Raw genomic sequence first — 22,906 nt, forward strand, 5'->3', positions numbered from 1 at the left:
TTAGAGGAATCTCTTCATATTCTAAAAATTTAAATACACATAACGCTCCTTCAAAATACTAAAAAAAATTAAGTGTAAAAATCTAATTTCCCAATCTTTGATTTGAAACGGTGTATCTTAGACTACTTCAGTAACAAATACAAAGGAAAAAAAGTGATAAAGAGCCTTGGTATTTATTTTAAAATCAGAAATAAAGACTCCTGTTTGCCTACATTTATAAACTTCTCTTCTTATGACAAATAGACTGCATTAAGTATACCATTACTGAAACAACTACTTTCAAGAATTTGTTTCATTGCAGAAAACAGAAATATGTTATTTGCTTCTAATATTCACTTCTGTTCCCTAAAAAGAACCACTTCAAGGTGCATGTGAAACCACATACAGATATAAAAGGCTATCTTATTTCAGAATATTTTACCAAACAATAATCTTAGGCTTCACATTTGTACTATTTCCTTCTAATCTGAAAACTTCCCTGAGATTTTCTTTATACTGACACTTTACACTAGACAGTTAAGATGACAGTCAATGTAGTAAAGAAAGGTTGGTTACAAAGAATTATGTTAAGAAATATTAGCTTGACTCAGATTATGTCCTGTGTATTTGATGAAGTATTCTTAATGCCTCCTCATGAGATAATAAAAACCAAATCCATATCTTGCTTCTCTTGCATGTATGTGAGAATATCACATTACTTTGCTGATTTAACCATTAGTTCTTTTTTTCACCTCACTAGCGAGACACAAAAAGACTCCATATCTCTTCAGATTCCAATTTAGCAAAAATGCTATAAACATTTCAATATGGGTGACACACTATATTGCAATGAGAATGGCATAAACAGAAGCAAAGCAGTTTGCTGAAGAGTGTAACAGCTCTTTATAAACATAATTTTTTTTTCTGGAAACAGAATGTAATGAGGCTTTTATGTAGAACAGGATACCTACACTAGAAGTGTATAAAATTCTCCCAGGCTTTAGCAAGAGAAAAATTAATGTTATTGTTAATTAATTATTGTTAATTAAAATTAATGTTACTGTTAATGAAGAAACTTCTCAATGTCATCTTTGATATGAAAATTACAGCATTACATGCATTTAGCCAGTGTGTCCTGCATATTATACAGCAGTTCATATACAGTCTCATGGAGGTTATCTTTTTGAACAATAATGTACACACATGCACATATATTAAGTTTGTTACCATTACCCTTTAGATACATTGTTAATTATAAAAAGTTTTAGAGGTCTCTTTCTAGGTCTTATTTGAACGTCCAGTTTTAAAGATAACATGGAGAACAAAGTGTTGTATTACTGCTTCGTAATTCCACTGTTGTTCAACTGGAACAGTGGACCTTGAGATGACCCTTGGTTTGCCTGATCTGCTGTGTAACACAGTGTGCCTGCTCTGAGTGAATTACTCCTTCAAGTCACAGTAACTGTAAAAAATTAGAGCAGTTCTTTAAATCAAGTAGTTTATTGTCGTTAACTTTTTCTGTTGCCATCCAACTTCAATACATGGCTCCAAGAGTAAATTATCTTCACTAAAATTTCACACTTTATTTCTAAGTGTCAATTTCCCTAGCTATGGCCCTCAAACTTTTTTTCCTCTCTATTAAGATGACAGAACTTTTTCCTAATATCTAACCTAAGCCTCCCCTGCCAAAACTTCAGGCCATTCCCTCAAGTCCTGTCCCTGGTCACCACAGAGAAGAGATGGATTGGTCTGGTCTGTCCCTTTTCTTCCCCTCTTTAAGAAGTTGTAACTGCAATGAGGTCTAAGTCTTCTCCAGGCTGAACAGACCAAGTCCCTATCCCTATTTGTGAGGTGACCATTCTCATCCTGTAATGGGCCAATGTTATTTTAACACGGCCTATTGCCATTAATACATTTGAAAAAAACTCTTTCTTGCCCCCCACAGTTCTGGTCTGTTTCAACTGCAGCTAAGCCTTGGCCACACAAATTTTCTCCCTACAGCAAAAAGCAGTACTTCTGTACTCTTGCTGTGTCACCTGACCTTGCTACAACAGGGCATACACCTTTGTTTTCTGCCTTATTTCCAAAAGACCTCTGTTTAGCCAACATGGCCTTCTGCCTTGCCTGCCTGACTTGTGATATTTGCGAACTGCCCGCTCCTGTGCCCTCAGAAGGTGATATTTAAAAAGTGACCAGCAGTGATAGTCCCCAGCACCTGCAAAAACATTTTCCCAGGGGTCCTTATTTAATAGCTCCCTGAGCAGCCTGAAGTCTGCGTTCCTCACGTCCAGAGCTGAGGTTTTGCTGGCACTTTTACTCCTGTCAACAATTTTAAACTCTATTGCTTCATAGTCACTGGGGCCAAAATGGCTGCCAATCTCCACTTTGCTTATGAGATCCTCTCTGCTGACAAGCAGATATACTGGAGGGCATCTTTCTGAGTCTGCTCCCTTAGGACCTATTCCATAAAGTTGTCATCCAGGTTTTTCAGCAATCTTCTGGCCTAGGTTGTATCAGCTGTGTGATTCTCCCAGGTCATTTCTGGCAAGTTGAAGCTCCCCGTAAGGGCAGTTGACTCAGAGGTGTCTCTTTGCTCCTCAAAGAATAATTCCACAATGTCATCATCCTGCCTGGAAGGTCTACAACAGGCTCCCACAATGATACCTGCATTATTTGTTTGCCCCTTGATTCTTATCCAGGCACTCAACTATTCCATCGCCAATTGCGAGTTCCAAACATTCTAACCCTTCTATTACACACATTCAGTGCCATCCCTCCACCTCTTCTGCCCTGCCTACAGTGGATGAGCTGTTTATGGTGACTTTAAAGCAATGCTGCCACATTTCCCAGTTCTTGGTTTTGTGAATTTGAGTACAAGAGAAAATAATTAATTCCCAAATGAAGTTGGTTGAGGTCTGTCCCTAAGATACCATGCTACAACTTATAGCTGACAAACAAGATGCTGTATAGCTGCAACAAAACCTGCCAGAACTCTCAGGGGGACTGGCACATACAGTCCTTCCTGTATTCCACAAGTGTTTGCTATGGAGTTCCAGAAAGTCAGCCCTGCATCATCCTTCCCCAGCTCCACAGCTCTTCCTGAGCCCCACAGTTCCTCTGCTACCAAAAAGTTCCAATCAACTCAACCCATATGAACACAATTCCTTCCCTCTCCAACCAAGCCATGGTAATCTCTGCAAAATATAGGCTGAGGGGTAGGGCAATCCAGGATTTTTAAGAATCCTTACTCTCTGGTCTTTTTATACATAAAAGTATTTACCTCCATTTTGAAGAGCTGTTGAACAGACTTACTTGTAAAATCATGAGTGTGTAAACAAATGAGCCAACATAATCCATTCAAGATCTGTTCTACCTCTAAATAATCAGCTGCGTTCACCAAGGAGCTTCCCTTCACAGATTAGCTGATCTAACTTATCACAAAGTATCACAGCATACCCTTTTTCACCGGGTAAACAAAAATTTACAAAATTATGTAAAGTTTCTCCCATCTGTAGTCTTGACACAAAAATATGACCAGAACTACACACTTACATTCTTCCATTTGTTATCAACAGGCTGCAAAAGATTAGTAGGGGATGTCGTTAAAGGCTGGGTGACAGAGTCCTACAAAGAAATCAAAATAATTTATATCTTAATCAAAAAGAAGAAAAACATGGCTGATACAACACAGAAAAGTAGCATAGAAAAATCAGACTATGTGAGAGAAACAGAAGTACACAAAATCATCTTAGCTATAAATATTTATGCAGCAAATGACAGCCTTACAGTCACTATAATGTAGAAAATATTCTCATGTATCATAAAAGAGTACATTCTTTGGTAGCACAGCACTTCAGGAAACTTCAGCTTTTGGAATGGGTACTTAATAAGGACATAATCCTTGCTTATCCCCAGGTATGTACCAAGAGATGACAGAGACTGATGGCAAACTTCAGAATAGAATTATTATACTGGAGATTTGTTGTTAAAGCAGCTCTGCAAGTTTTCAGCAGAATGAAGGAAAGTTCTAATCTAAGAATGCTAATGCTAATCTAATAATGTACTAGGTTTCTAAAGCAATACAAAAATAGGAATAATTAAATATATGCAGATTCAGAAGATATAAAATTACAAATAGAAAGCATAATCCCCTCTAATATGCAACTCACGTGCCATTTTTTATCTCTGCTCCTCCTTGCTAAACTTCTTTGGATTTCTTTTTAGAAAGAATCTTTTTCTCCCTTCTCTCTCTTTGCTTATACTATTGTATGGCATTTTTTGCTAGTCCCCTCTTGCATGCAAGCAGCAAAGTATTCATGCTAACCAAATCCAAAATATTTAAGCAAACAAACAAACAAAAAAAAAAAAAAAAAAAAACCAAAAAAAACCCAACCAAACAAAAAACCAGAGCTGGCAGAATTCTTTTCCATCCTGCTTTTAAAATTAGGCTTGAGAATGTAGAAATGTAAAAAAAGACAGTGCATATATGCACTTGCAAACAAATAAGACACATTAGCATTTCTTTTTATGAATTAACATGGAGAAACAAATAGCACCTGCCCTATAAAACAACTGCAGAAAATGTAAAAAAAAACCTTTTCCAAACACTATTACTAGACATGCTATGTCAAGAAGACACAGATGCAAAATGAAGTTCAGACTTCAAATTTTAACCTTCCTCTTTCAAAGCCTGGTCCATTGAACATTAAAGCATGAGTTGGAGATTAAGAAAAACGGAGGGGACTAAAGGTAGAAGAGATTGTTCTAATAATGAAAATAAGATGAGTACTATGATAAATTAAATATGCACTGGCTCAAAAAATACTGTAGTCTTATGAAACCAGAGACATTTTCTGAATTTAGGTCTTTTCTGTATCTTCATAAAGAAAAAAAACATTCACTGCTTCCAATAAAGCTATATTTTTCCTTTATAATCTGCCTAATAAGAAGCTAACATTAAAAAAAAGTTATCAGATATACACAGAAGAATCCACAGTGCTTATATAGACTAGAATTATACAAACATTTTCTGAAAATGACTTGAAACTAATACATTATTTCAATAGGTCTAAAACTTCTCCATAATTTTTATTTTATCAGAGGAGGCTAACATAATCTGTAAGAAAAAGAATTATACTTTACTTAGATGCAGAATTAAACTGCTACATTTTCAAAGAATCGAATTGTAAATACTTTTTTGCATATAGTTGGCCAATTTACCTTTTCCCAATATTTAATCCTATGAATTAATACCAAAAATCACACAAAACTTGAAAAAGACAAAAGATAGCTACAGGTCTAGAAGTTCTAACCTGAAGAATTATTGGAATTAAGATATAGACCTAATTAAACTCTCAAAGGCATTTTCACTATATATCAAGCAAAGCTTACCGTTGTAACATGAGATACATCTGTTGAAGCACTTGCAGAATTCTGTGGACCACCCATATGCATCTTGCTGATATGTGTATTTAAACTACCCAAGCTTTTGAAGACACAGCTACATTCTGTACAGTTGTATGTAGGGCCATTCTTCACCTAAAAAAAATAATAAAGTAAATTTTCCCTACACCTACCAAATATTATGTTTTTCATTATTTTTCTATATAACAAGTATACTATGGGTTTATGAGAGCTAAAATGGTTTATTTCTTCAAGTTACCAATATGCAGTTATGGAATCAGGCTGGTACCTCCTGGATATAAATGGACCATAATCTTTGTGCACGACTACAATTGCTTACTACCACTTGACAACATTGTGAAGCAGTAGACATCAAAACAAATGTCCTGTGGCAAGCGAGGTCTCAGACTTTTCTCTCTTTACAATCTCCCACCATTTCACGCTTAAAAGCAAAACTGAAATGCAACTTTACAATTAAGATGTGCCTGAAGATGAAACATCATACATAATACAAATGGAAATTTGGAAGTATGAGATGAAAAAAATGCAGACAACACCGTGAAGGGCATGGAAGTTTAATGTCTAGTTTGAACTGAATTTGAACACACAGAATGAGAAAGTGATCAGCAGCCACTTGTTTGAGACTTTCGGAATAATGGGTTAAGGTAATTAAAGCAGTTAAATTTGCAGATTCCAACCATCCTCACCTTCCCTCCTCAGTCCATCATGCATCAATAACATCCAGTGTGGTACTTGCAATGTGAAGGTATTCAAAAGAAAACACACTGCAGTACTTGCAATATATTATCGATATTGATATTGCAATATATATTGCAATATGTTTTTGATATATTATTAAATTGCCAACAAGACTTTCAAAAAGAGGTATTAAGTAATACAATATACAACTAAACAGTGCTTTAGGAAGTGAGAATCAACCTGTAATTCATTATCAGCTGCAATGTTATTTTCTAAGTGTCTCAGAATAAAACAAAATTCATAGAGTTCCACACAGGCTTGAAGAAAACACAGCAACAGCAAGAAAGAAAAAATAAATCAATAAATAAACCAAAGCAGTAACTCAAATGCAGGCTCAGTACTGCAAAACACAGCTTATGATGTGATCAAGAGGTAGCATTTATTTAAAATATCCCATAGCTTGTTTCTTTCTTACAGAAAAACAGGAACAGAGAAAAAAGTAAAAAGTATTTTTTACTTCACCCATAACTAATATTGAAAGAAGTCAATTTAAATTATTAAATCAGTGTTGGCTCATTTTTTTATGTAGCATAAGCTATCACATATAGAGAGCTGTTAACCTTGAGGATGACTAGTTACACCAGAGAATCACAGAATCAATCACATTGGAAAACACCTCTGAGGTTCTCAAGTCCAACCTATGATCGAACACTACTATGTCAACTAGACCATGGCACTGAGTGCCACGTCCAGTCTTAAATATCTTTAGGGATGGTGACTCCACCACTTCCTGGGTAGCCCATTCTAATGTCTAATCACCTGTTCATGAAGGAATTCCTCCTGATGTCCAACCTAAACCTCCCCTGAAGCAGCTAAAGATTGTGTCCTCTCGTCCTATCGCTGGCTGCTTGGGAGGCTGACCCCCACCTGGCCACAGCCTCCCTCCACGGAGCTGTAGAGAGTGATAAGGTTCCCCCCCTCCCCCCAAGCCTCTCTTCTCCAGGCTAAACATCCCCAGCTCCCTCAGCCACTCCTCACAGAACTTGTGCTCCAGACCTTTCACCAGCTCCTTCTCTGGACACACTCCAGGACCTCGATGTCCTTCCTGAACTGCGTGTCCCAAACTGAACACAGTACTCCAAGTTAAATGACTTAACATAATTAAGTGTATCACAAACTACTAAGACATATCCATACACTAAGGTATATCCTAAAAGTAAGAAACTAACATGCTAAAAGGATCCTTAGTAATATCTACCATTGTAACACAAAAATGGAAAACGGGACTGCAGATCTCAGGGGAAGAGTGAGAACAAAGATGATATTGTGCACACAGGAAATAAAAGAAACAAAAAGTGCTACCTCTATCACTTCATAATTTCAAACAAAAACTAGGTCTTTTACACTCCAACCACAACTCACTGAAGTCTGCAAGGAAATTACTGAACAAAGTTGCATAGCCCACATTGCTAAGAAGATTGTATTAGTTTAGCACAGTATTACCTTTTGAGTCTTAAAAACTGTCTGTCAAGAAGAGGAAAAAAAACCAGACATAAAGAGGTCTGAATAATTTTTTTTTAAACTTATTCTGGAATTTTCTTCTACTAGTAACCAAAAAAAACTCTGTAAAAGGTTGCAAGACATACTTCAAAGACAAATGGCAAGTATGTTCTACAACAGAATTAGTGAGGTGCTGTTTGGCCTTGAAACTTTTCACTATTTTCTGCTTGGCTGCTTTTGGCTTACTTTCATCTGATTCTAGTCCTTGTTCTCCAAGACTGACATAAATACACTTTTGTGCACCTAACCCCACTATTTATTAATCTACCCATGTACTGAAAAGACACTAGCAAATGACGGTTTTGCTGCTTCTCCTAAGTATACATTTATTCAGACCAAACTAAGGAAAGCTCACAGGTAAAAGCAGCAAACCAGAATCTACACTAGAGCAGTAAATGCATACTGGTTGGAGCACATAGGAATAGCAAAACTGAGTTAAGATGCATGTTAGCACCCAGGACTCGATGAATAATGGCATTTACCTCAGAGTGAACTCGCTGTATGTGTGACTGCAGGTTGCCTTTCTGGGAGAAGGCGGCGGGACAAAAGGCACAGGCGTGGGGCTTCTCCCCCGTGTGCTTGATCATGTGGGTCTGCAGAGCCCCCTTCTGGTTAAAGGCCTTCCCACACTCGCTGCACTTGAAAGGTCTTTCACCTGCAAGGAAACAGCGGCAGCAGGAGGAAGAGTAAGGAATGGGTTTTGGAATGGGTACTTAATAAGGACATAATCCTTGCTTAGCCCCAGGTATGTACCAAGAGATGACAGAGACTGATGGCAAACTTCAGAATAGAAGTTTAAGTAAGTTTAAGTAAAAGCGATTTAAGTAAATGTATGCAGTTTTCTGTATCTAAATGAAAACTTGTATCCATTAAAATAAAATACACACTTTATTATATACGTTACCAGGAGGTTTTGACAACAAAATTATCTCGTCCACCAACCTCCACACCTACTCTGATGAAAATGTAGCCTTGTTAAAAAGGTTCTGTGACTTAGCTGATGATTATCAGTTGAAATGGGTAAAATAAAAGAAATCTAGATGAAGCAATCATTTAAAACACCTTCCATCAACTTGTGGTTTGAAAGATCTCAGAAGCTGCTATGCAAAATCATTAGAGCGAAAAAAACAAAGGGAAAAAGAAAAAAGAAACCCACGTATGTTTTATACCAAATCCTATAAAATGCATATATCTTCACAGAAACAAGTAGGCCAAGAGGGTAAATGGACAGTAATAAATAACTAACAGTCAAAAATTAAACCTTTTATCTAATTTAAAATCATAAAGTCTTACAGCAACTCTGCAAAAGATGGTATATGGTTCCCACTCCCCAATAAATATTAAGAGCCATTTACTCTTTGCAACCACATACTGAAAATATGCAATGAAATAATGTTTTGGACAGTTCTGCTCAGAAAATAATTTTAAAACCTGTTCATATTGAATATTTAAAGAAAAACTAGCCAACATTTTTACAGAAATGCTCTGTCACAATTTCCCAATTTTGGTGCCCTCAGTGCTGTGCATAATTACACTTTGTGTATGTTACCAGATAAGCATGAAGAACCCCACAGTTACAGAACATAAGAGGACTGCATAAACAGATTACAAAGCTAGATAAACTTACTAATAATAAATTTCAGTTTCTTACAACCGTGTGTCCTACTTAACTCCTGGAAACCTCCACTGTGAACTTAGTACTACTACTTTTTTTTCTTTTAGTGAAATAGTTCAGCTGTGATAACTCTAGGACCTTGAAAATATTTAACAGCTTGCCCTTGCACATTTCCATGACAAGACCAGTATATGCACCCAGTATGTTATCTCTACCACACCAGTAAGTACAACCATATGCACACTAAATCAGTTTTAATAAATATTTTTATATGATTTCTAATTTTATAGCTGTAATTACATCTATTTGTAAACTTATTAATTCTTAATTAAATTCACATTGTCAGAAACGAAAGCAGCTTTTTTTCTGAAATTGATTTCAAGCGTATAACTCACTGAAGGAATGTATATCTTCTGTTCTGCTGCTTAGGGGTTTTGAATGTTCTTTAAGGATTGCAGGTTTTAACTGTATATTTTTTTAAAGGAGATTAGAATGAATACAAAATTCCTATTAGGCTTTCATAGGCAAAAAGCTTAGCTTCCAGTACGAGTTGCTGGTATACACATGGAATATTGCTTCAGGTTAAGTTTGCCTATGCAAGTAAATCTCATTATAAAAATGAAATCTTAACTCTGTTCTGGAAATGTGAAATTTCTGTATTTCTCAAGTGTAACTTAATAAAATACAGATTTGAGAGGGGGGACGAGGGGTTCATTACTCAATTATTAATGTGGGAATTGCAGTCCCTGAGACTTGATTTTTTTCCTAGAAGGGTGTAAGTAATTGAAATGACTAGCTAGAACAAAAAAAGTACTGCAATTAAGAGACTAACGTAATGCTGCCCCTTGTGCACACCTAAAGACCTGGGCACTCTAAATCCTTTAAAACAGAGTTGTTCTTTTCTATATATCTACAGTACCTCAAGCAGCCGAATGGCAGATAGACTGTCTGCAGATTTAGAATACTAACATACTCCACAAATTAAATGAGTATTTGCAAGCTAATTGGAAGATAAAATGACCTCCTGTCATGTGCAGATTGGGACTGCACTTTCTGTTTCTGGTTTCCCAATAGACAAATGTCTTTCAGCCTTCAAAAAAAAAAAAAAATAAATGCCTTTGAACTTTTTGAAGCTTTAAAAATGCATCCATAAGCAACTATAATCTTGTTTCTTTATTCTGACTAGAATAAGCTAATGAATTAAATAAAGCCAAGAATCTAAACTACTGAAGTTAATTTTCACTGACTTTTTTTGATACTACTTTCAAGCAATTGTTTTAAAGCAGGTACAAGGGTGACCTCTTGTGTTACTTTTTTATAACTAGATCTGTAAAACTTCAAAAGATTCTTAAGAAAGTGTCACATAATGATCTTTTAATTTCTTTGTAAACAAGGCCATTCTTGTAAATGGCACCTCATCACATCACAGTCTGAACAGTGATATTACACTGACTGATATTACAAACAGAATTGCACACTTACACAAATGAATACCTGAATTAGCCAAAAACTAGACAAATGGCAATTTATTCAGTATGTATGAAAAATACATATTGAACACCACCGGAATATCTTCAATGAAGACTTTGTTCAAAGCCAAACTCCTGCTATAATAATGTAAACCTGGTTAAAGTATAAGAACTATCTTTTATAATCATCTGTACACTTTGAAAGTTTTATATTATTTTATCCTTGGCATTTTTCAATTTTTTCAATTGCTTATGGTTTAAACATGCATATATTTATGACAGAAATGTAGCAAAAAACATTTCCTACTCATTCTAAAAATTTGAACAATCACTTGCACTTCTTCAATTATTACTAGTCTTATCACCTCAGAAGATCACTTCTTAAGTTTAAATAAATCAATTTTAAAAAATGCAAGACTACTACTTTATTAGTATCATTAATTCACATGTACTTGTGCTCTTTTTGTAACTGTAGATTTTAGAACCTGCTCTCTAGAGTACATAAGATCTAATTTAAAGCAGATGACTGGCCCTTATCAAGGGATTCTGAATTTAGGGCCCATTGAAACTCTAAACACCAAAACTGATATTTGGTAACAAATGAAATGTATAGATTTTTTTCCCATTTTTTAACTGGTTCTAATAACATAAATCTGGAAATTTTAAAAGCATATGAATTTCCTAAGCAAATGAATTACATAAAGTTTATTTTAAACCAAGAGGTAACTGTATCTAATAAGCCAATGTATTAATATTATTTCAGGTCCCAAAAGGGAGAAGAAATACACAGCATTTCGGAGGTTAACTGATTTTTGTAAAACAAAAACAAATTAAAAGAAGTACTTCCACAGCCTTACCTGTGTGTATTCTAACATGTCGTGTTAATTGACTTGGTTTTTGGAATGTCTTCCCACAGTGAGGACAGGAATAGGTAAACCCACTTCTATCAATGTTTCTGTTGTAAGATCTGGTATTTGATACCCTGTGATTAAAAAAAAAAAAAAAAAAAAAAGAAATAATTTTAATATGAAACTTTATTTTGAAGAAGCACAACACCAACAGCTCTTTTCTCAGTACCTCCATGCAACAAGACTTTTAGTTATTTCTGCAGTAAAGATCTGATACATCTTAGAGGCTCTCTCAGACATTTTCAAGGTAAATTCTGCCAGAAGTATACAGTAACTTCACAAACATTTAGGTGGGAACCTTCAACTCTGTGCAACTCTATTTCTTTTGCCTGAACATAGCCGAGTCCTTCATTCTGAACTTGAATAGGCAAATCTCATACACTGGAGTACAAATGCATTTGCTGAAGTCTAGTAAGAGCAAGTTAAGAATTTAACAACCCGAATATTCACCATTGGCAATCACACTCTCCAAAGAATCACAGAAACAGAATATAAATTCCCAAAAATCATTTCACTACAAATCAAACCAGCTAGTTTATTCATCCTAACACTCTAAACAGGAATTGTCCACAAGAACAATGGTTTTAGTAGGTAATACATTTACCTAATTCAATACAAAACCTACCTTGATACTTCAAACCTTTAAATTTCTGTTTCCAGATTGAAATTTACAACACTTGTTTAAACTTCCTGCAATACAACTATTAAGATCTTAGAATCTGTATTAACTTCTAATAAGAAGGACTGGGAATAGACAGGATTTTTTGGTTCTGAATATGTAATTTTTCTCATCTGTTTTTAATAGAAACAGTGAAAATTAACAGAGAGATCAGCTGTCAAGACTTTAGGCTTTTTTAATATACAAAGTAAACCAAGAGAAGTTTTTCTTCCTTCTAACTTAAAGTAGTTTTCACCTTGCTAAAAGTAAAGTTAAACTAGAGAGCTGAAAGAAAAGACAGAACAAATATTCACCAAAAACAAGAACAGCATGTACCAGGACTCTTTTTTTCCCCCTTCATTTTGTGTTTTTCAGATTTACAAGAAACTTATGGGAGGCTGTAATGGGGAAAGATGATCAAACTGCAAAGAACAAGTAACATCTTTGCAGAATGAAAGCATTAAAACTTTTGTCATTATAATAAATGCCATGTAAAATTAATATACATTTGCTTCAATATACTGCTATTAGTGTTTAAAATCATAAACACGCTTGAAAAATCAGTTTGCATCAGAGAAACTTAACACGTTTACAAATAGCTGGCAGATGAACTATGCTTAGTATGTGTGCCTAAATACAAAAACAGGGCTAAAAAGGGGCTCCAAAAATAACCAGCCACTTAAGCAACAAAAGAAAGTGTCATTTTAGAATAGCATACCAAAGAAAAGAAATTATTTGCATAAATCATGGTACTTTGCTGACTGGAAATACTACTCCTGCTTTTCCCAGCTATCACCACAAAAGTAACATCTGCTCATTTTGCTATAATCCCATGATTGTCACCTTATTTTATAGTGAGTTTTCATATGCTCCTTTAGCTGTGAGGAAGTTTCAAATTCTTTTTTGCAAGACTTGCAGCTGTGAATCCTACTGCCTGCCAGTTCTTGACGATGTTCTTCCATGTGTATGGACAGCTGACTCTGTAAAGTGAATTCATCCCCACACTCTGAACAGATAAGATTCTGAAAGAGATAATAGAGACTGATTTTTCAAAACAGCAGTGTACAAGCTTTGTTCAAGTAGATTAACTTACCCTTCTATGGACATTGGCAGCTGGAAGCAAGCAGCAAGAGAAGTATACAAGCAAGAAGAGTTTATGAGCCCTGTGGTATAAATCATGTACAATAATCACCGCAAGATTATATTAATATTTATATTTTAAGAAAATCCACTACAACTGAGTTCTGAGAAACTTCATACAGCAGCAGAAACAAGCAGTTCAGTACCATCCACACCACTCCGTATTTCCTTGGTGGGCTGGTTCAAGACACACAGAAGCTCACCATGGTCTACAGAAACATGTGTAACAAATAATTACTTTCTAACCAAAATCATTGTAACTGAGCATTCAGGGATTTCACACTTTTACAGGTTAAAATTACTTTGAATGTCACTTTTAAACAGCATTACCACCACAGTTTCCACTGACTTTTCTTAAGCTTTCTTAACAGTGAAGATGACAAAAAATAAAGAGGGACACAATGATTCTAACAGGTATCTCTTCAACCCATTAATTTCAGACAGGTTTTTTTATCAGCTCAGTTTTCAGTAATTGTGATTATGACTGCAAATTGAAATATTTCTTATCCTTCCCCTTCTTTCCGCTCTCATAATGATCAACAAGAAAAGTAAAAACAAACAACAGAAAACAGCCATGTTCATTTCAAGAAGGATATTGACAAGAATGTTTTAATCAAGAGGAACACAGGTATGCAACGTTATTTTGGGACCGTTTTGACGATAAATTTGTTCTTTAAGTCTCAAAAAGAAATCTTCAGAATCACATTTCCAGACAAAAGCTTAAAAACCTGAAGTCCTTTAATGAAATTGATTACCAATTCAAAAATTATGTCTTTAATCTAACCTCGATGACATTCTTACTGCATTCAAATTACAGAGTGAACAACAAAAAACTAGTACTTTTTTTTTTCTAGGACATACATTCAAATCTGAATACTTCTTATGGGCATGCACTGTTCTTACACAACAAATTTGGTTTATGATTTTAGATTTCTAAAAGTGGGGGAAAATTTTATGAAGGGAAACCTACAATTACTATGCCAAGCTCATGAATCTCATAACTGAGGGATTTTAAATTGCTTCTCAGCATTTTTCAGACATGCATATGTATCATGTTAAGTTGCAAATACACATATTCTATTAAGCAACTTCTACAAACAAAAAAATAGCCTAAGATGAAGTTATTTGAGACAATTAAGGTCTTCACTATTCTATTCAGTACTGTGAAATTTGCTGTAGGAAAGCAAAATCACAGTAAAGCAGGAAAACTACAAAAAACCCACCTATGTATTACACCAGACTCTGCTACAGACAACACCAGATGTATTTTTTTGCTCCTCAAGCAAACAAAAAAATCACCACCATGCACAGAACAAGTAATTGAACACTGTAACAAGTAATTGAACACTATGGTTAAACCCACGTTTTAACACTAAACACAAGGAGCTGATCATATGCAAAATTTCCAAACTCAGAAAAAAAAATTTAAAGCTCTACTCATTGGATTCTGCCTGTTTTAGCTCTCCCTATCCTACCACATGCAACATCTGAAGAACACTTTGGAACTCATGACCTTCACCTGTTTTGTATCTATGACTCCCAGCATCTGTAAAGGCTTTTAATCTGCACTTTTTCAAAAGCTCATTGCTCACAAATTATTAGACAATACAAAGCAAATACTGTGAATAATTCTTAAAAAAAAAAAAAACAACAAACAAAACCCCAACATCACATGAAGTAAAACATAAACCCCCAAACCAATAAGATCTTATAATGAAGGAATTTTCATTTTATATCCACCAAATATCATTTTTAACTTTTTCAACATATTAAGGTGTTACTGAAGCCCAAAATGCACTCATGTTCATGAAGAAAGAAGACATAGTAGCAGTTGTAATGCAATAAATAATTTGTGTTTCAGTTTTTTATTCACCATTTCTATCTTGCCAGGGCAAAATGTAGCACTGAAAACCATTATGCATTTCCACTGAGGAAATGGAGAAGAACAACAATCCTCAAGAAGATGGGTCATATTTACACAAGATATATTCCTTATGACTTCTCAAGAGAAAGCTACCCCATATTAGTGAGGAATTTCAAATATGAAGCTTTTCTCTCACACCAGTTTACCACATACAAATCACCAAAGAATGCAAGGAGAAAATAGTCTCTTGCAAGCTCAGTATCAACAGCCCAGAAAATTCCTTCCAGAAACTCTCATATGGAGCAATCAATCACAAAAATCTAAGTTTCACAGACAGACCCACTCTCCCAAATCTCACTGGAGCTGTTCTGTTCTTTCCCATCTGCGTTTGTCTGTAGATAAAGCTGCCTGATATAGCACAAGGGTAAAGTTCCCAAATTTCATTGTGAAGCAATGTTCTTAACCCCTATGTATGTCCCTTAATGTATGTCTCCCCATATGCACCTTTGCTCTGATTTCCAATTTTAACCTTTCTAACAGCAAAAGGAAGAAGACTGGACAGGAGGGAGAACCTATTCCATGCAACTGCATGTTGTGGAAAACCCCTCAATGACAGCTAGTGCCATCACCAATACCCTCTGCTTCAAGTGCAAATTCCAGCTCTCCTACAGGTCCTGTGCATAATTACTGTGAAAGTTATTCCTCCAGTTTTATGTAAATTAATTGTTACATTCATCTCTGTTTTATCACAAAACTATTGGGTATTATAAGAAACACATTCATTAGCAATTTAAATATGTTCATATTTTTATAAATTTAATTTTCAAGCTGTAAATGGAATTTTGAATTGGAAGACATCACACAGCCTATTCTTCTGCACCAAAGCAACAAAATCAGGGCTGCTGAAGTGAATGAAAAATCACTTAGTGGAAGAAATAGATAACAAAAACCACCCTAAGGTGTCTTTCTTGATGCTTAGTTTCCTTATTCTGATGTTTCGAGCAATTTATAAATCAAGTTTCCTTAGTAATACCAATTAAGCCATTTATCATTACGATACCTTAATATACAGCAAAATTGGACTCTAGTCCACTTAACTTGGCTGCCTACTTGACTGTGTACATGACAAAACATGAGCTAAAATGATTAAAGAAGGAATAAATCTCTACAGATGGCATGCCCTGCATCTGACTGAAGGAAAAGTGCACACAGGCCTATTATCCCCAACTTACAGGTCAAAACTGCTGTAAGATGTCAGCAACTGGCATGGAGAAACACACCACTGTTACATTTGTGATCAGAAGTCGGACAATAAAAGTGCATTCCCAATTCAGCTCCAATTCTCCAACACAAACTGCAATTTTAGAAAAGCCTTAACAGGAGGAAGAGGCAATTACATGATCAAAAACTTGGTATTTTGGGCAGTGCATTCAACTCTGCCAATTGTAGTAATGCAGTAAAGACTATAAAGTGTGCAAAATACATCACTATATATTAACTGCTAAGAATTTAACCAACATTCTATCAAAATGAAAAATGAAATTCTGATAGGGGAAGGAACAGGTATTCTCAAACAAAATAACCAACCACACAAAAACAGGGCTGCAGATAAGGGAAGAGCTTCATCTCTTTCTATGAATGGTGAGAGTGCCTCACCATGACATCTGCCATCAAACATGATCACACATTATTTCTTATGTGTGGGCTTATCAATGTAGATCAAGTCACAGAAATATCTTCAAAATAAAAGTATGTGCAAATAACCAATCAGTTAATGTTCATATATACTATGATATGGTATCTATCAAATATGGTCATGTTCCTTTTGTTCATAAAGACACAATGGGAACACTTATTTATATTCAGGATATCAATTTCTGTAACTAATATTAAAACAGATCCCCCACGTAAAGTTTTCTATTTCTTCGGAACAAAATAATTTATTCAAAATCTAAATTTACACAAAATCTAAAGCATACAAGTAAGGGATTAAATACAACAACTATGACATGTCTTTTCAAAATTAAGTTACAAAGTTTAATTAATTACCTCCTCTTTCTCATGTAGCATTATATGTGCTTTCAGACTGGCTACTCTGGAGAACTTCTTGTTGCACACAGGACACGTAGGATCTTCGCCATTGTGAGTACATTTGTGAAGTGTCAAGTTGAATTCAACATTAAATGACATTGGACACTGGTCACACCGATGAGGCTGTTTGTTAAAATCATAAAAATAAAGACAAAATTCAGAAAAAAATAAAGACAAAATTCTGTCTTCCCATAAGCTACATATACCCTGAGTGACACATATAACCATACAAATCAAAATGTTAAACATCAAAAAAAGAGCAATTCAAGTACCTACATAGGATAATGATGCTTAATAATACCAATATTAATTATATTATCTTCTTTGCATCTCATTGCAGAAAATACAGCATTATAAGAGCACAAAAGGAAAGAAAGCAGTGGAACTAAGGAAACCAGAGACTCAAAACTGAGACTGTCTGGAAAGAGCAAAGTTAGTAGGAGAGAGGAATGAGCAGGAGACAGAAATACATTTTCCTATTTTAACTGTGATCGTGATTCACCCAGAGTGGTTGGGCACTGGAACAGGCTCCCCAGGGAAGTGGTCACAGCACCAAGCCTGACAGAGCTCAAGGAGGACAATGCTCTCAGTTACATGGTGTGACTCTTGGGGTGTCCTGCACAGGGCCAAGGGTTGGTCTTGATGATCTTTGTGGGTCCTTTCAACTCAGCATATCCTGAGGTTCCATGAAATGTCCTGAAGTAAAACTAATAATCAAAACAGCAAAACACTTGGTTTATACTAGGCCTGAGTACTATTCACTTGGTATCTGTAAAACCAGTTTTCATTAAGAACACTTTCACTTTTGGATACAAAGGCTCTTACATAAGTGTGCAACAATATGGGTTTAACTTTGTCAGCTTTTGAAACTTGTGTAAGTTGTTCTTTGTACATGTGAATTATCTCCAAGTGCTACGTTTTGTGAAAATTAATCTGTATTTAGGTCTACCTCAAAAAGTAATAAAATTGTTTTCCTATCATATGTAAGTAGTTTTAGCTTTGTGAACTAGAAAGCAAGGGAAATAAATTAAATGCTTCATATTACAGATGCAACTCGTGGCAAAAGCTTCATTTAAAAAGCCAGTCCAGTCTTAATCACATATTGGTATTATTCTCATTTTTTCCCAAATTTGATTTGTAAGCAGCTAAAGTGATGACATTAATCCACTGACTAATATTAGATTAGTTCATCTGCAGGGCCCTGTTAATAAATATAAGCATTATTTTCTTTTTATTGCTAATGTGTAGAATCACTTTGTAAACTCTATTGAAAAAAACCTCATATATTTTGTCATCCACCTGGGTATTTTATAAATCAAAGAAAATGGCTAAAATTAAAAATTACTGATCTGGAAACACCAATCCAATTAAAGGGCATCAAAGGAAGATCCTATCTCAAAGGAAACAAGAAAAAACATGAAAGTGATATGTCACAAAACTCTGAGGTCCCCAAGTAATAATTATTAGTGGTGGGACTGAAAAGAAATGGAAAAGATGTCTTGTGTTAGCTTCACTTGACAGTATATGAAAATATCAATGTACGCTGGTTATATCTAGCACAATTCATACCTTGTCATTTTGCTCATGATCCCTCATATGGCGCTGGAACTGGGTCTCTCTTGGAAAAGACAGCAAACAAATCTCGCACTTATGGAAGTTGGGTACTTGGTAGGGAAAATTACCGTTCTCTGTATTCGGTGTCAGAACATCATCTACAAGACAAGCAACAAAACATTTGTATGAAGTCACATTTTATCTACTTATAATTTATTGTAAAAAACAGAATAATTTGAAGCAACAACTATTCCAATTCCTCTAAGATTTTTGACTTATCCAACAGCGTAACTTCAAGGGATCTTGAAGATCTCAGGCATAAATATTATTGCTTCCATTGACACTGAATCAATCAAATATATCCATACCTCAAACTGCCAGTCACTACAGATATAAATAATCACCTTTTTCCAGTAATTCGAAAAAAAATCTTTCTGTACTTCATAAACACCCATCAAGTTTCAAACAAAATGAAACACTGCAAAAAACACTAGGTATGAGTAAGATACTGCCAGGGGTTACTTTTAATAATATTACATCACATGTTTCTAAAAATTTTTTTTAAAATTACATAGTCAGCAATTCTGACTACACAGGTTTTCTGCCCTCCCTCCCTTCTCTTTCTCTTTCCCTAAGAAAAATTTAGCCATATTTTCTTTCTTCTCCTTCTAGCATTATAAAAACTTTATTAAAACCTATTTTAAAACCTTTAGAGTTGTAAAACCAACACCAATGTTTCAAACAGTCAAGAGAGATGCAATAAACTGCAAATTTAAGTGCGTACATATTCAGTCAATGGAAAGAGATGCATTTTTCTTTAAATAGACCCAGTCTAAGCCCATACAGTTTTCTTTTGAACTCCTACAGTCATGTAACTTTTGATACACCAAGTTGCAAGCTTCTACATCCTCCTGCTCAAATGAGTGAAGTCAATCCTGTAAATACTTTATGATATAAGGAAAATATTAATCTGAGGAAGTTAAACACATTTTACATTTGAGAAGATACTGTATTACTAAGGAAGCTATCTGTATTTAAGAAAAACTTTAAGAAAAGCAACTGGCAGGAGGGGTCAGCTTGTGCTGCAGGTTAGGGTCATGAAAGACAAAAAAATCTATAGAATTCAGTTTCAAACTGCCACAACTAAAACTGAATCAAAAGAAGACAATAAGAAGGGAACATTGATTTTGTTATCTAAATATGCAGTGTTTCTGATATTTCTCTTTAAGTCAGTACTTTTGTCCATGTATGTAAGAACTAGGCATAGGAAGTAACAACAACACAAGTAGAAGTTTACAGCACCCTGTTTACATTTCCTCAGAGGAAATTGAAGATTATATAGTCCATATAGTATTCCCACTCTATTGTACCACTTCAAAGTCTTCTCTCATTCACCACACCATTTACAAGAGGAAAGAAAATATCAGTACCTTATGTGCTAAGCATTTTTTTTACATGCTAAAATTCTCATAAACAAACTTTAAAAGCTTGTAGTTGAAGAAACTGTAGGAAACATTTCAATATGAAATCACAACAAAAGCAAGAAATCACAACAAAAAACAATGCCCTAGGGACTTGCACTTCCCATTCCTGAACTAAGTGACCCAATTAAATTTTGCTTTGTTAAGTTTAGTTATCAAATATTTCTCTGTAGCAGAATGATGCAAATATCACTAATCCTTATTATGTGTAAACTTACTGCATCCTTTAATAAATTCATAGTATGCAGACACTATCAATAACAACCTTGAAATGGCCACATTTCTTCAGAAGATGAAAACATTGTCTTTAATTACAAGACACAATCCTTTAAGCAATCTTGTGATAAATATGCCTGAGTAGAAAAAAAGGACACAAAATCAGTTTCTGTAAATAATGGCATCACAAGAGAAGTGAAAGAAAAATCTACTCCTGTACTTGGGCTATATGAAAGCATAATGCACAAGGCTTTCCTTTCCCCTGGAAAGAGGAGTAATTGTTCAACCCCATGTAGGCCTGACCTCTCACTTTAAATTGACAACTGAAAAATTATCCAATCCAAGACTTTCCGAAGGCCATCAAACCTCCTCCTTGAGCCAAAGAGATTACTATCTTTAAACATTCACTCTTGATATCAAAGGCACTGAGCAATATGCAAAAACAATGTGGAAGCAATTGAAGTAGCAAAAATGTAGCAGTGACATCAAAGGTGCTAAGTTCTCTACACTTTGAAACAAAAACCCAACATGCTCACTAGTTTCAAAATAGTACAGCCAAGCGGCATCGGTCTTGGGTCAATAATATATCTATGTATCATTTTTATTAAAATGTGTATCATATCTGTATTGACCAATACTGATTAAACTACAGGCTGTGAATTTTCTTCTGCAATTTAAAAAGGAGTTTAGCTATCGAACGAAGAATTAAGTACCTTGTAATATTTCAGCAGAATTTGATTACTATAATTCTATGAAATCAGACCACCTGATGAAGTACCTGAAAGTACTGTAAAAAGACAGGAATGACCACCACTAAAATAAACAGCAAGAGGCAACAAATGCATAACCCTAAAATATTTCATGGAAAAGAACAGAAAAATAGCCTGAACTTCAAAAAATGAGTTGAATAAATCACATCCCATGCCAAAGTATCATGAAGTTTTCAAGATTAGTTCATGGATGACCATAAACCCTGAGCTCCCTCCAAGCTGTTCCACCCTCCCAAAGGCACTCAGATCCCATGGAAGAAGAAACAGAAGGCACCCATATAGAAAATAGACTGCTTACATTTTTAACATTTTAAGCATGAATCTTTCAAAGAAAATTTTTGTAACTCTTTCCAAAGCCAAGTCTTACAGGGATTTTTAGTACTTCAGTTTTTTGTCTTTCATATTGCTAAAATGCAAAGGAAAGACATTGGGGAATCAGGACTGGACTCTAGAATCACCAAGTGGACTGTAAAATCCAACTTCTCTTGGCAGAAGACACTCAGTGCAGAAATCCTTATGGACAAGGAAGAGCAGATCAACTAGGTTAGACTCCAGAGGTTTTCAAAGACTCAGCTATTGGGAGATTAGACTGAAGTCTGTTCTAGGTAGTTACAGTCAGTATGTCCACAAAAACAGTCCAGTTTGGACATTAAAGAATTCTGAAAGTTCAATTGCTTCACTTTTACTCAAGGGCAGGACTGCTATCTAATACAGGTTTAAATTAAAACACAAACTCACTTATTCATTACCACTATGTCTGAAGGAGCCTATGGGAGAGATGAGACTATAATGTCTTTTATCCTTTGTATTGTCACTAACACAGTCTGGTCCTCTATCACCTACTAAATACTGGATATTTCAGAGAGCTCTACAATTCCTTTTTATTAAAGACATAGGAAGTGACTTTATAGCTTACTCTTCCATTAACAAGGAGAGTATTAAGAAAAATATCCCTCCTGAAATCAAACAACTGGGTAACAGCAAGGCCTAAAGTGTTACACTGTTTTTAGAATTAGAAGGACAGTAAAAAAAGGAAAGACATTGTCAATTAAAGAAGTAACAAGCAAGTGAGCCATATTTTGACTTTTCAGGCAGGTGTCACAGCCTCATGAAGTACAACGCAGGTCTGCTTTCACTTCAATGTTATAAAAAAAAACTGTTTCAAAAATGAAATAAGTGTTTGACACAATTTGTTGTGTCAGTATCCCAATGAAAACTTTATTTATACTGATACCTCTTTCATAACAAGTCAAAGTAATAACCTACACTACTGTATTTCAGATAAATCAGCAATAAAATAATCTTTCCTATATCAGAGGGAGAAAATGCTTTTAGTGCATCAGCTTGGATCATCAAACAAGCCAAATGGTGCAAAATATTGAACCTATCTTAAAGACCAACACTTTTGAATATCAAAAAAACATGCAGACAAAAGCAAGTTCAAGAAGCTGGCAGCGGGGCATGAATCCTGTAATTTTAAATGCACTGAGAAATTTGTC

General features: G+C 35.0%; 1 protein-coding gene across 1 annotated transcript in view; it reads right to left on the minus strand.

The window, feature by feature from the left end:
* ZNF236 (zinc finger protein 236) overlaps positions 1 to 22,906 on the minus strand; it is a 74,072-nt gene that overhangs the window by 44,250 nt on the left and 6,916 nt on the right. The window contains exons 2-8 of the mRNA XM_053985453.1: positions 18,956 to 19,098; positions 17,345 to 17,509; positions 13,135 to 13,313; positions 11,583 to 11,707; positions 8,124 to 8,296; positions 5,371 to 5,517; positions 3,532 to 3,603 (exon numbers count right to left, since the gene is read on the minus strand). Of these exons, the coding sequence (XP_053841428.1) occupies positions 3,532 to 3,603; positions 5,371 to 5,517; positions 8,124 to 8,296; positions 11,583 to 11,707; positions 13,135 to 13,313; positions 17,345 to 17,509; positions 18,956 to 19,098 (1,004 nt within the window). The remainder of the gene's footprint in view (positions 1 to 3,531; positions 3,604 to 5,370; positions 5,518 to 8,123; positions 8,297 to 11,582; positions 11,708 to 13,134; positions 13,314 to 17,344; positions 17,510 to 18,955; positions 19,099 to 22,906) is intronic.

The sequence above is a fragment of the Vidua macroura genome, chromosome 1, assembly GCF_024509145.1.
Source record: "Vidua macroura isolate BioBank_ID:100142 chromosome 1, ASM2450914v1, whole genome shotgun sequence".
NCBI lineage: Eukaryota > Metazoa > Chordata > Aves > Passeriformes > Viduidae > Vidua > Vidua macroura.